At 35.7% G+C, this 14849-nt stretch overlaps 3 protein-coding genes across 3 annotated transcripts; 2 read left to right on the forward strand and 1 right to left on the reverse strand.

Moving 5' to 3' along the window:
* Positions 1–1990: 1990 nt before the first annotated feature.
* Positions 1991–4606, forward strand: LOC120257941 (uncharacterized protein At4g22758). Its single transcript, XM_039265248.1, has 3 exons — positions 1991–2331; positions 2406–2607; positions 4089–4606. The coding sequence occupies exons 1-3, from the start codon at positions 2326–2328 to the stop codon at positions 4337–4339; spliced, it is 459 nt and encodes a 152-aa protein (XP_039121182.1). The 5' UTR covers positions 1991–2325; the 3' UTR covers positions 4340–4606.
* A 597-nt stretch (positions 4607–5203) lies between these two features.
* Positions 5204–8600, forward strand: LOC120258821 (protein cornichon homolog 4-like). The gene is given in 5 exon segments (XM_039266255.1): positions 5204–5540; positions 6846–6956; positions 6958–7028; positions 8068–8190; positions 8296–8600. Coding segments are annotated over 5 exon segments (414 nt in total). The 5' UTR covers positions 5204–5465; the 3' UTR covers positions 8330–8600.
* Positions 8295–14256, reverse strand: LOC120258819 (enolase 2). The gene is made up of 17 exons (XM_039266254.1): positions 14102–14256; positions 13812–13875; positions 13487–13551; positions 12918–12965; positions 12741–12827; positions 12507–12587; positions 12321–12422; positions 12143–12223; positions 11994–12068; positions 11297–11359; positions 11127–11207; positions 10712–10906; positions 10576–10626; positions 9589–9677; positions 9465–9516; positions 9087–9143; positions 8295–8957 (listed from the first exon to the last, which is right to left on the reverse strand). Exons 1-17 carry the CDS (start codon positions 14165–14167, stop codon positions 8877–8879), a joined length of 1338 nt encoding a protein of 445 aa, XP_039122188.1. The 5' UTR covers positions 14168–14256; the 3' UTR covers positions 8295–8876.
* Between the last annotated feature and the right edge of the window lie 593 nt (positions 14257–14849).

Raw genomic sequence — 14849 nt, forward strand, 5'->3', positions numbered from 1 at the left:
TAACAAAAGTGTCAGAAAACACAGAGAGGCTCTCTCTCAATGACCAAACCTTTTCTTTGCTTCATATGTTGCCAAGATGGTGATAGATTTCAGTCAACAATGAAGAGTTAAGTTGGACCTGAATACTGATAAGAATGGAGATGCCCATTGGATATAACTCTGCTTATCAAGAAGATGACAACTCAATGCCATGCATCCTCTCTCTTTCATTGAAATCTCCATCTATCACAATAATACATCCTTAACTTTATACACACATATATATATAATTTTAAAAATTGAGAGGAAAAATATATATATGATGAGAAACAACTGTTGGTGATGTCTCTGTGCATGAGATCTTATGAGTGAATGAATGTAGATGAGGAGCAGGGAATGGTGTCACATTTGTCTAGCAATGGAGTGACAGGGATGGAGTAAGGTCACTGTTAAGACTTAGTGCTGAAAAGAGGGGACCAATTCCAAGTTGGTACTCTTTGTATCATTCTTCAAAACTCCAATTTATGACCCTCATTTCATTGCAAATAATAATTCTCACATGCTACTCCGGTTTTTTAGTTTGTTCTTTCTTTTTGTAGTAGTTGTGGACTTGTAGTAAGTATTGTAGTAGTACTAGTACTAGTAAAGTAGTAGTAGTAGTAGTAGTAGCAGCATCAATTATTTGAGTTTATCTCTCTCTAATAATTCATTGTTTTTAATTAAGTTGAAATTAAAGAGTTGTTAACTAACCCACATGAGAATACTATTTACTAGTACACTCCTTTAATATTTTTCTATTGTTCACTTAATATGGAGTGTACTCCAAGGGTTATTCAATTGATTTCCTATGCTAGTCTTCAAATTGTCTGCTGATTAAATATTAAATAATGATAAATCAAGATAGTTATTTTTAATCCTTGAAAATCAGAGATTAAAAAAATAAATAAATATTCTTTGATTTTTTTTGAAGATACATTAATTATTGAAAATAAGCACTTACAATCCAGCCCATCTTTTGGACAACAATTAGGATTGATCTGGTCCAAACCCAACATTTTCTTTCCATGAGTTTTTGGGCCTGTGAGGCCCAACAACAAGACAACTAGAATATTTTGGTAGTGAATGTTGGAATATTTACTTTTATGTGATTTAAATTAATTATTTTGACAAGTCTGATTAATTAGAGATTATGCAACAAGTTTAAGGTTGAGATTTCATTAAATAATTTTATTATACAATTCACGATAATTTTAAACAATTAAACAAAGTTAATAATAAGAACATAAGTTTCTTTCGGTATTAAAAACGCCAATAAATTAAATTTATTCCAATTATAAAATAAAAAAGCATCTAGCAAAAGTTGTTCAATAATACCAATAGATGGTGCAAACTGTTCTCCAATCCAAGAATAAAGCAATGTAGAATAATCCCTTTTTCCATGAAATATTTTATTTTATTCAATATTTAGGTAATAAGAATGGAACAAATACTAATGGTGGACATTCAGCAAAACACACATCTCATGAAGCACATTCAAATGACCAATAATTCACACTTTTTATAATAACATGGTTTACTTATTTTCATTTTATTAATCTAGCACTTTTCTTTAAATAATCAATTAGGACTTGACTAAAAACATAAATAATGTTCATCAAGAACAAGACTATTTGTTCCAATCAATTTCTTTTTTTAAAAAAACTATGATTTTTTTAAGAAAAAAACAAAAAACAAGCCTAATATTTTAGAATATTTATATTTTAATATATTAATCTAACAATGTATACCATTCTTTATGCTAAAAAATTTTGAATTAAAAATTAATTTTAAAATAAAAAAATAAATTTAGGTCGGCTTTGACGGTTGGTTACCACCAATCAAAACGTGGCCGTACCTGCAACGGAAGTCAACATCAATGGCACATTTGTAGTTAACCTCAACTTCCTGCCCAATTCCAACACATGAAGAGCATGATAATAAGGTCCGAAACCCCGCGTGAAAGCAAACGAAGCACCCGCATTCGCAAGCAAACCCTCTACTCTTCTACTCTTCTCTTCTTCTCCCCGATGCCCGAGCGACACACCAAGCGCCGCCGAGCTCCGGCGATCTCCATCGGCCGCCGGTCTCGCCCCCCCAAGTTCTCACACCGCCGCTCCAAGCCACCGAAGACCTCCAAACTCATCCGCCGAACTTCGTCGGAACCCATCCTCTGGACCTTCCGACTTTATCCCGGACGAAGGAGACCTTGGAATCGGGGAGCCGGTGTTCCTCCCCCGACCCCATACATGCGCTGACATCTTTGGTCCCTTGCCCCTCCGATCTCCGTCCCCTTCCCCGCGCCTTTCCATGGAGGTGAGATTCCGATTGATGGTTTGTTGTTCGGTTTTTGAATCCGATTGTTAAGGATTCGGATAGGAGGAGTGCAGGGAGAGGAGGTGAAGGTGGTGGTGAACGTCACGGTGGATGGCAGTCCTGGGCCGGTTCGGGCGATGGTGCGGCTTGGGGCCAGCGTAGAGGAGGCCATCGGCGTCGTTCTTGATAGATATGGCCGCGAGGGACGCACCCCCAAGCTCGATTCCTCCGCCGCCTCGTCCTTCCAACTCCATCACTCCCATTTCAGCCTTCACAGTAAGATTCCCTTTTCCTATTGTCTATCTTCAATAATTGAATGAATTATATCATTTTGGGTGTCTGGTTCCATTCATTCGCTTTAATGTATGCAGTCATGATTCCTTTGGAAACGCCGATTATAATAAGCCTGGGAAACCATTTCCCACTAGATTTCTGCTGTTTCTGAAGCAACAAGTTTTTTTTTTCTTTTCATGTAATGTATATATATATATACCTGCAATTTATAGCTTGAATTGCTCACAGATACTACTCTTTTAATCTCAAACTATTGAATTACATATTATCTTCTGAAATGATCTGGGATAATATAGGCGCTTAATTCTAACTAATTACTTCTAGCTTGCTACATTCTCTCTTTTACATCTTTGGCTGACCTTTTTCATATGAGGGGAAGTACTGCCGTATGTTTCTTTTGTTTGCCATGTACTTTAGAGTTTAGACTTCCAATCTATAATGTTTTTTTATTATCTCAATGGAAATAGAATATACAAAATAGGAAGTAGCAAGATTGTCATGGCTTTCTGGTTATAAATACTTATGCTTTGTTTGAGAGCTGTTTTTCAAATAGTTTGGTGGGGTGGGAAGGTAGCTTTACTTGTTTGGACAGAATTTCATGGAGGTACAACTTTTATGAGGAACTAAAAGCAGAATTGAAAGGAAAAATGGGTTTAAATATCAATAATCTTTTTTGAGAATTATAGATGACTTTTTAAAGCATCAACAGTTTTCTTTGTTGTTGAGAAATAGCACCAAACACACCCTATTTTTACATGTTCAAAAGCTGTGTGCACATGGGTGGACACTGAACTCCCACTTGGAAGGGTTGGTGTTCCTGTTGGTTTTTGGATGAGGTACTTGAGTTCAAAATTTATTGGTGATTAATACCAATGTGAGGATATTATATTGATAATAAATACCAATAGAAATGGGGTTTCCCTTATTCATTCTTTATACATCTTTACCCATATAGGATAGCCAATGTTCTGCGCTTACGTTAGCGCTTTGATTTAAATAATTGAATTGAAGAGTGACCTTCCTGTCACCATCTGATTGTGAATGGAAGGTGTGAGGGGTGCCGTTTCTGGTCAAATGCTCCCCATACAAGTTCTAGCCCCACCTCTCCTGTTATCTTCCTTTCAACGTATCCTCAGAAATAGACATAGGAAGCTTCCAATGTCAAGCAATACTTTGGGGGAAAGGATGAGCAGGCAACTTAAGATGTGAAATATGTTGGATTTTACTCATTAGAAGAGAACAGTTGATACAACCACTCCATTGGCCGGAAAGTACTAGGTCTTATTCTGGAAGAGTCAATAAGATACTCTTCATTATTCATTAGTTTAACAAAAATAAATGGTACTCTTGTTATTGTCAATATTTTGGAAATTTGCCTTGTACTTGGCTCTTTCCTCCCTGTCATATTTGTGGGTTGATGAAGAGGTTGTTTGACTAAAACCCGAAATGTTTTTTTCTTGTAGGTTTGAATAAAAGTGAGAAAATTGGAGATGTTGGAAGCAGGAGCTTCTACTTGAGGACGAACTCTAACAACAGTTATGCAAGTGAAGAAAGCAATGACATCACCCCAGCATCAGCAAGAGGTAGTGAGATTGCGCTTGTAAGGACTGATCTTACTCAACTCTTCTTTTCCTTCATAACCCAAAGGCTACACAAGCTTGGCAGAAGAACAAGGAGGCTTTGGAAGGTGGTTGTTTGCATGACTTGTGATTAATAAAACCTTTTATTATTAATCATTGTTCATGTGTTTTTGACTTTGCACCTGCTTAACATGGCTCATGCCCTTATATTTTAATTGGGCCCATGTTATTTGCTAATAATTGTCTTCTTAAATTGAAAATCCACTGCAACTGCGCTCGTGGTGTATTCAATATAATTAGTTACATGTATATTAATAGAAGCAACAATCTATGATGTGGTTACTAACCGCTCTTGTTACATTATTGTATTTGACTAAATGAATCCATATTGAGTATGTCAATACATTTGTACTTGAATTGTGAAACTAATTTATAAAAAGAAATAAGTTGATAAAACTCTGACTGTATGAGGCAAGTGATTTGAGTAAACATTAATAAATAAGGACCTGTTTGATTGATAGGATATGAAATTTGAGAACTGGATAAAAGTAGAAAAGAAAAAGAGCATGATAAGCTCATATCATAAGTTTGGTGGGCACCGACATTAGATAGAATTTTGTTATCTTATCTTATGTTTGAAGTATACCAGATAATAATATGATATGATATAAATGGTATGTAAATATATAAAATTATTCTTATATAATTTTTAAAAAAATATATATATAAATTTTTTTTGGATTTTTATCTTAATGATTTTTTACTTATCATTCAATTAATTTTTTAAAAAATAAATAATTTATAAATAATGTTCACGAATATATTTACCGTCTATCATATCCTATCGTTTTGTCATCTCCACTAAGCCGCCCTAAATGAAAAAAAATTAATATTAATTTTTTTTAAAAAATAAAATTTAAAAATCTAAAAAAATAATAATAATTAAAAAAAGTAAATAAAAAAGAGTTTTATCATGCTTGACGCTTGATGAAGAAAAGGTGTCGCATTGATAGGAAGAGGGCCAGGAGAGGGCAGACCTGCCTCGATCGTCGCGCTGTGCGCCCGAGACGCGCGCGCACGCCGCCAACCAGGCGCTCCCAAGATAGGCGCATTCGAGATCCCTACCTTGTTCTTTGATCCATCTTCCCCATTCCCCGTGGAATCTCGGCAAGGAATCGAAGGGAACTGGAGAGAGTTATACAAGGATAGAGAAAGCGAGATAGGGGAGAAGCGGGATTAGGACTCCTGGGAGGGACGAGGATGGTGGGGGGCCTACTCGTCTGGCTCATCGCCTTTTTCCTCCTCGTCGCCCTCCTTGTTGTCGTCGCCTACCAGGTATCTCTTCTGCTGCTCTTTCTCCTAGTTAAAAATATCCTAACTTGCTTTCAAAGATTGCATTTTTCTGTGAAAATGTTGGGAAGATAGAAAAACATTCTTCCTCGTTGTGTGAATATATGAGAGAAAGCCAGCAAATTGGGGTTTTTGAATTATCTTAGTTTTTCTTGTTTGATTGGGCTCTATGAACATAGAGGTAGACCTAATTTTGTTGATGATTTTTTTTTTTTTAGCTTAGTGACCTGAGTATCTCATTTTAAGGCTTCCACTGTGATTTCGTGGTATTTTTGGGATATTAGATCTATTTTCCAAGGAAACGGTGGTGTAGGTTACCCAAAGGCAGTAGTATTTTCCTTAAAGCTCGAATTTGGCAAATTTTAAGTCTCCAGCATGCTTTGCTTTGTAAAAAGGCTGTGGATTGGTAAAAGCTCTTTCTTTGACTATGTCATGTTACAAGCCAATATGAGAATGACTTGATTGTCATGGTTGCTCATGAGTTGCCTGAATCATGTAAATATGCTCATGAGTAGAAACAGGAATTGAATCCTTTTTGCATTTTTATTTATCTGATGTTATTGCATGAATTAAGAATTTTAGAAGGAAAAGGGTCCCAATTAGCTGCTGAAATTTGAACTAACTTGAGGATCACTGATACTTAAAGCCTGAAACTATTCATGATCAACAATGGAAATGGAATGAAATAGTATTTTATATGGCTGTGTCTTATGTTTTCCAATTAACAATACTGGTGTTTGTACCGGTTTCATTTCTGTTTATGATTTGAACAACACATGACGAGAGTCCCAGTTAGATGCACTTGTTAAGTAATTTAAGGATCAAATATGGGAGAATGGTTTATGAGGGACTCTTGAGGACTCACATTAAGAAAGCATACAACAATCATGGCTCTGTTAATGTAGCACATGATCTCAACTACATGGGCCATTGGTTTGAACCACTTGGTAATAATGGCAATTGGTTTTGGTGATGGTTCTATTCAGCATCTAACCTGTGCATCATGAACTCTGGTGGTGATTCTCTTCTTGTTCATACGAGAGTCATCTGTTTCTTGCTTTTTTTCCCTGTTTGTTGTATTTATTTGGCATGCAACATTCATGATTCCTTTTGTGTCTTGCGAATTGTTGAGTTCCTTTGCTGTCTTGTGGATTGCTGAGTGCCTAGTAAGCATACTAGTTGTGTGATCTAGATTTAACTGAAGTTTTATGTAATATTGCATATCTTGCTTAGGTTATGTATTTGTATTTTCATGCATTGTGTAATTTTGACTCTGGAAGTACTTTGCAGCTCATGTGTTTGGCAGACCTTGAGTTTGACTATATCAATCCATACGATTCAGCCTCAAGGATAAACTACGTGGTACTGCCAGAATTTGTTCTGCAAGGAGTCTTAAGCCTACTTTTTCCTCCTTTCTGGGCACTGGTTCATGTTTCTGTTTTCTACTCCGGTCCTTTATTACAATGTGAAACTGTAAGTTCCCCCATATTCTTGCCTTGACATCCACATTTACGTTGTAATTTATAGTTTGTGACTGTAATACATCTCAAAGTATTTCTTGATGAGTCATACTTCATAGTGTTATAATTAGACCATTATGTATATTCTATTATAACAATTGGATAAATATTTCACACACTACAAGTCTTCACTGCAATGAGGATATCCAGAGTTCTATGAGACTAACCAATATTTATTCCTTCTTTAATTTTGGCAATCGATACAAGTAATGTACCTTGTTAGCTTTGGAATGTGAACTGGTTGGATGGTATAGACTAGATTTCTATTGATATTTTGTGCAAGATATTGCATTGCATTATAGCTGTAAGAACCATCAAAATTCAAGCATAGTGTGTTGTGTATTCTTCTTTGATACCCATTCATATCTAAGATTCATACTTGTTTTGAAACAGATGTCATATGTATTGCACAATTGATTAGAAGTTTCAATTGTTTGATCATTTCCACTAGAATGCTATGGCCAAGAACTGACGGGTGTGTGTGTATCATTCTGTTTAATTCACTGCATATATGCATCATTGAGTACCTTTGGATCATGTAAAATTTGTATTGCCTTTAAGATTTTACCAATTCTTCTTAAGACGTGGTTGTCACTGATATATAATACAACTGCTTTTATGCTCCTTGAACTAGCATAGGATTCATTGTCCTGAGAACTTCTTAAAAATGCAACAAAATGATTTGATTTTGGCTAAAAGAATAGTGACTTACGTAGGATTAGTGATGGATTTCATGATCTTTAATTCTACTTATTTATTTAATTTTGTTGATAATGAACTAATCCACATAGAACTTGATAATTTACAAGAGTAGTGAAAACATAACTAGCGACTGCCTATAGCTAAAATACAGAGTGATCAAACGTAGTGTTCTACATGAGGGTGACAAATTAGTCATTAAAAAATTTATTTTCTTGGCAACCTGCCAAACTATTTTTTTCTTCTCTCATCTTGTGGAGACTAACAAGCAGTACATGATGTGTCATTTTCAGGTACCAGAGCGGGCACCACCTCGTTGATGTAACAGAGATATTTAATTTGCTCAACAGGGAAAAGAAACGGCGCCTCTTCAAGCTCATTTACTTCGTTTCTCTCCTCTTTCTATCCTTGTTTTGGTAAAACCTCAGCTCATTTTACTACTAATACTGAAAAGGGTCACCTGTCATCATATATATATATATATATATAACTGCAAGTCATGTATTCTTTTCTTGTTACAGGATGATATGGAGCGTTATGGAAGATGATGATTAAATGGCAAATACCCAAATCATACTTGCAGTTGAGGAGTTTATAATGGGCACCAGAAAGAGCTCAGGCCTGCATGCTGATTTGATAGGTGTTTTTATCCTTCCAGGTTCCTTCTTCCAAATTAATGTAAGGTTACCACCCACCTGTTAAATTTGTGTTGATAACCAAGAAACTTTTTCCTGGTTTTGTCCTTCAAACAATACTGAAAGGATCCTTGCCTGTATCTTGTAACACAAACCATTTAATGCATGAACTAATTATTCTCTGCATGCAATCTGGTTTCCAATAGTTCAGGGTATCTCAACGAAGAATAATTGATTAGGATATCAAAAACCGAAGACATTAGATTGTTCGACTCTAAAAGGGCTGATCTGGTTGATACAACCAACACACTGCTAAGATTAAAACAAACAAAAAGAGGGTTTTGCATCATTTTAGTTTGAACCACATATGGCAACATTATTTTTAGTAGTCAACCCCAGAACACTAGGATAATGCCACAAAACTAAAAATCATGCAGCTTCTGGTGAGATGAACTGCTACTGATCATCTAGTATGGCTCAACAGGTGATCTGAACTTGGCTCCAGCATAAATGGCTGCAGCTCCCAGCTCCTCCTCAATCCTAAGGAGCTGTTCTCCGATCATAATTTAATAATTAGTTGATTGTTTATAGGTGATTTAAGCTGTTAGATTTCATTATAATGTGTTCCATGTAAAACCAAACGCTAGAATGATAACATTAGAAATCCGATTACTTGCCTGGTTGTACTTGGCAAGGCGTTCTGAACGGCATGGGGCTCCAGTCTTGATCTGGCCCTGTATCAATACAAGAAGAAAAGAATAAATGTCTTTAATATAACTGTACTGGTAAAGCCTAATACCATGAAAACAAGTTAGTAAATCACATCTAGAGAGGAAACAGCATGATGTGTACTTATCAGTTCATGGCCTGAGAGCCTGATAATGACTTAAGTGCATAGGTTCAAGAATAAAAATAAGAAAATGGCATCTCCATAAAGTGTATGCCTGAGTATATCACTTATTTTTTTTTAGGTAGGATGTAATGCCGCCTGGATTGGCAGAAGCCTTGTGAACTAGATTTGCAAATAGTAAAATCAGAGAGGAAATAGTGCTTACGGTTGCTAAACCAACAGCAAGGTCTGCAATGAATGTGTCTTCTGTCTCACCACTGAAGCCAGAATAGAGATGTTAGTGTCTACGCAATAAATGGAGATCAAGCCTATAAGAATAACTAGCCCACCTTCGGTGGCTTGTCATTACACCCCAGCCAGCTCGTTTGGACATCTTTACGGCTTCAATACTTTCAGTAACAGAACCTATTTGATTCACCTGCACCATCATGCGGTAGAAAAGATTAGCTTCAATAGAAAATAGATTCTAGATAACCATCAAGGCATGAAAAGAACATTTCCTCACTGAATACCTAATGACAAAAGCGCCAGCAGTCATGAACAATATCAGGCATAATTATAGATGAACAAAAATCCAGTAAGCCCCTACTTTCTCAAACTCATACCTTTAACATCCTAGGTTGAGCAAAATTATAATAAAACTTTTGAAAAATGGATTGAAAAATAACTTAATTTAAAATGCAGGGATTTATTGGGTATATGAAAAGTTGGAAGGACATTTTGGCCAAGTGGAAGATGCTCAAGAACCTTATGGTCCTTATCTATATAAAGTATCACATACTTAGAAATTCAAATTTCCAGAAACACCAGTCTAATCAGGACAGTCAAAAGTTAGCTTGTATGTTGGCAAGCCATTTATCAATAACAGGAGTAATGATATGCACGTGCTTAGTTTATTTTGTATTTTGGCCCTTAATAGAGCAATGTGGAAGGAAAAAATTGTTGTAGCCCACCCCATTGGGACTAATGGCTTATTCTTGTTGTTGTAGTATTCAAGATTGCCTATTGTCTATCTACAAATGAATGAGTAATCTACCAGGGGCTAATGAAAAATGACAGGTTAGATAGGAATTTCCATTGATTAAGTCCATAGCTAACTGAATTCGGCAAAAGTGCATCCTTCTCATTAGAGGAAAGCACCCGAAAGGAGCATGGTAATGGCACACTGACTTACCGTGTGCAACATATTTTTGACTGAAACAAGCTCAATGGTTCGCTTGTCTAATGGACAATGAGTGGGAGTGACCAAGATTGCCATAAGAATCTAAACCAAGCTTTGACAAAGATACTGAATAAAATCAAATACTTTTCCATACCTTAAGCAGAAGTGCATTGCATGTCTTTTCCTTAATTGCCTTGGCAACACGCTGCAGCAGAAAACAAGATAACAAGAGAATCAAAATTTAGAAAAGGTAAAATATTCAATTGGTTAATTTGTGGAGAGATATTTACTGTGGGGTTGGTAACAAGGAGATCATCCCCAACAATCTGTACTTCCTGCCCAATTTCTTCAGTCAGCTTTGCATAGTGGGTCCAATCATCCTGATCAAATGGATCCTCTATTGATACAATAGGGTAATCAGCTACAAAGGACTTGTAAACATTTTTCAGACTATCTCCAGAAATTTTCTGTGAACCATCATTGTTCTGCAAGGAAAAAAAAGACTTAATGGCTACCTAAGTAATAATTTTAACCATTAGCGAAAACAAAAAAACAATAAGAGGCCTCAAAATAGGTAAAAATGTTAATAAGATAAGTGAACTTGCAGCATGTTTTGAGACCAAAAACTGGTCTGCATGTTTTGCTCAGAACTGCTGCTAACCATAAACGATTTTAGTATAAGATTGAATAATATGTGGGCCTCACCTCCTCTTTGAAATTAAGATCATAAGTCTTATCCTTATCACTGTAAAACTCAGATGCCGCAACATCCATCCCAATCACAACCTACAAAAACACAGAAGGGCTTAAAAGTAAAAAACCAAGTCCATATGCAGGTGATCTACATTAAGGCAAGAAATAATAATACCACAGACCTTGCCGGTATATCCAGCTTTTGCTATGGCTGTCTTTAGAAGTTCAAGTCCTTCCTTGTTTTCCTGTTTGGTTGTGAAGACAAAAGAAAACCACAGCAAAGATCATTAGAGGCAAAAAATTAAACAAATTACAATACAACTAGAAGATTGAATTGGGCCCTGGTTGGGTTCAGAATATCATGGTGATAATGTCCAGGAAGCATGTAGAGTCAATAAAAACTGTCCTCAATTGATTTTATGCAATAGCCCCTTAATTACAAAGCTATAACAGTTCAGAAAGCTAAAATGGTTTTTTCTTAAAATCTAAAAAAGGTATAACTGCAGCAAACATTCAACATAAGAGATCTTTTCAAATATTTGCCTGCATGGGTAAATTAACAGAAAAACATCACCAGATAAACAAAAAAGAAGACACCAAGAGTTACAAAATGGGCAAATTTCTTCTGAACCAATATGTTACTGTTCAAAACACACAGTGGAATTCATTCACTGTCATTGCTGGGGTAAAAAAGCTAAACTTCCAACCTTAGTAGTTATTAAAATTTTGCACCATTGTGTATTTCTGACCATATTAGCCACCGCAAATTATCATGTAACCATTTCAATAATCAGATATAACTGAATAATAATAGATAGAATGCCTAAACTGTACATATAAAAGTTATTCGGCCAAACTAATTTTTATTCATGAGCATACCTGAATATTGGGAGCAAATCCACCTTCGTCACCAACATTAGTTGCATCTTGCCCATACTTTTTCTTAATGACAGCCTGACAGAGCATGGTAAGATGATAAATTGAAGTGTTAAAGTAAACGAATATTAGCCACAGTCAGGTCAAGTTACCTTTAAATGATGATAAACTTCTACACCCATTTTCATTGCTTCCTTAAACGATGAAGCACCAACAGGAAGGATCATAAATTCCTGAAGTAAAAAATAGAAGTAGATTAGATGAGCACGAGGAAAGCAATCAAACAAAGCACCGTGTGCATGGTAAATGGATTGCTGGCACATGTATTACCTGCATGGCCAGCTTGTTTCCTGCATGTGAACCTCCATTAATCACATTGAATGCAGGTACAGGCAACACTAAGGTTTTGTTTCCAGCAAGGTTTGCAATGTGCTGCATGCCCATGGAATGGAAAACAATCAGTTAAATACACAGGCATATGAGAACAGTGAATGTCAAGCCAAAGGATCCACCAACCTGGTAGAGAGGAATTTTCTTCACATTTGCCCCTGCTTTGCATAAAGCAAGTGACACAGCTAGAATAGCATTTGCACCAAGCTGAATATCAAATTATACATATATAAATACAAACACTTGATGAGGAGCTCCTGGAAACTAATTGATTCAGGGCCCAAACCAATGTGATAACAGGATATAATACTTGTTTTAATAAATTCAACAATTCTTTGTCTATTCATGGCCCCATGGTACCTTCTGCTTGCACCAACCCCACTCGTTGGAGGTACCATCAAGCTGTTGCACCATGAAAGTATCAATCTCAGTTTGCTGGGTAGGGTCCTGAGGTGAAGTTATTGCTACCGTCAGTCTAAATATTGAGCAACAATTTGTCTTGCAAAACAAAACTAGTAAAAAGAATAAGTAACATACCTTCCCAATCAATGCTGGTCCAATTATAGTATTTACATTTTCAACAGCCTAAAACAAGAAGCAAAATTACACAATCAGATAAGACTCTTCAAGCTAAGACTAACTGCAAAGATCAAAGCCTTAATGCAATATGCTATCTTACATTATTCTCGGGATAACTGATCAGAAACTAGTTCAAATATCTTACAAGTTCAGGCAAAAATTGTTCATATGGAAGTAAAGATCAATCATGAAAGTTCCCTGATAAGGCTGTTTTGACAGCAGAAACAACAGACATATCAATGAGGTCCAAAAGTAAAACAAACTTTACCTCTTTAACAATTAATAATTCCAGCTGTTCTACAAAAGGAAAAAAGTCTTTCATAGCCCTTATAATGCATTGTTTGAAGGAAAAGTTAGCAGTTAGCCATCTACAAAGAAATTTAAACATGGATTGACTCTAGCGTTCTATGAAAACGTAAACCATATGGCATCACATAAGAAAAGAAAAGAACTTAACTTTAGATTATGTATCGAGACATGCGAATTATATAATCTGATTCGGAAATCAAACAGACAAAAGGACCAACCTTGAGGACTCCTTTGCCGAGGTAATCAGATCCACCATCCCTCAACTCCAGGGCCTCATAGACACCTACATCACCCGAGTGGACACATTCACTCATTTGATTGGGGAAAAAAAAATGGCCAAAATAGCTAATATCTAACTCATAGAAGCAAAAACATTCGCAAATCGGTCCATTTTCTGCATTCCATAATTCACTGTCAATTATAAAGTGTCATCGTGTTCATGTGGGTCGCATTAATATACACCAACCATTAAAGCACCGCCAAAAAGCACTTCTTTGAATAAATCGAACTTAAAAGCAATAGAAACAGAGAGTGATCGCTTACCCGTGGAGGCACCACTCGGCACAGCAGCCCTAGCCTTGGAGCCATCTGAGAGATAAACATCCGCCTGCAAACCCCAATACCATAGAAAGAAGAAAAAATAAATTGAATAACCGGATTTATCTCATCAAATAACAAAACCAAAAATGAACATAGTTTTTCGTCTCCAAATCAACTCGGCCCACAATCCACAAACCCTAAATCTCACAAAATCCAAGAAAACAAAGAGGAATGAAGAACATGATCTAAAAACAATACATATTGGCTAGAGATCAAGAAGCAGAAGAGATCACCTCAACTGTGGGATTCCCACGGCTGTCAAAGATCTGGCGAGCTTTCACGCACTTGATCGTCGCCATCGCCTCCTCCACTCGCTCAAACTCTCCTTCAGCAACCGTTCAGAACGAAGAACGAGGATGGAGAAAGCTATGAAACATCACTATTTATAGAAGCCTGAGAGTGGTATTACAGCCGTTGGATTGATAGACGTGATATTCGAATCTGTGGGTGAGATTCGCACATTGTATTTCCATTTCCAAAAATAAGAAAAAGAAAATAAAAATACTAATTACAAATTATGATTTGTTATGATTAAAATGAGCTAGAGCTTCACACATTGTATTTCTATTTCCAAAAATAAGTAAAAGAAAATAAAAATAGTTCTTTTTCAAAAAATAAAAATAAATATAGTTACAAATTATGATTTATCATGATTAAAATATCTCTAAATTATTATTTTTCCTAATTTGGCTCTCTCTCGGAATTTTTAAATAATAAATTCAGTTCCATTAAAATAAACTTCTGAATAGATATAAGTACTTTGTTAGTAGTCTTTAGAATTAAAATTTTTATTGGTTTAATAAAATAAAATTTAAATTTTACTTTCATATATATATACACACACTTAAAATTTAGCAATATAAACCAAAAATAAAAGTTATTAAAAATCACATTTTAAAAGTTTTGAACAATTATCTTTCATGAATTTGGCGTGGTATAAAAATGAAAAAAAAAATTGTCACAAATTTAAAAGATATATAT

This window comes from Dioscorea cayenensis, chromosome 4, assembly GCF_009730915.1.
Source record: "Dioscorea cayenensis subsp. rotundata cultivar TDr96_F1 chromosome 4, TDr96_F1_v2_PseudoChromosome.rev07_lg8_w22 25.fasta, whole genome shotgun sequence".
NCBI lineage: Eukaryota > Viridiplantae > Streptophyta > Magnoliopsida > Dioscoreales > Dioscoreaceae > Dioscorea > Dioscorea cayenensis.

Bases quoted from the DNA above. Each gene is read 5' to 3' on its own strand.
- LOC120257941 (XM_039265248.1), top strand. The intron at 2,608-4,088 runs GTAAGATTCCCT...TTTTTCTTGTAG, and splicing joins CTCCCATTTCAGCCTTCACA to GTTTGAATAAAAGTGAGAAA.
- LOC120258819 (XM_039266254.1), bottom strand. From the start codon at position 14,167: ATGGCGACGATCAAGTGCGTGAAAGCTCGCCAGATCTTTGACAGCCGT. The intron at 13,552-13,811 runs GTAAGCGATCAC...CGGGTGATGTAG, and splicing joins GCCGAGTGGTGCCTCCACGG to GTGTCTATGAGGCCCTGGAG. The intron at 9,678-10,575 runs GTATGGAAAAGT...ATGATGGTGCAG, and splicing joins GCAATGCACTTCTGCTTAAG to GTGAATCAAATAGGTTCTGT.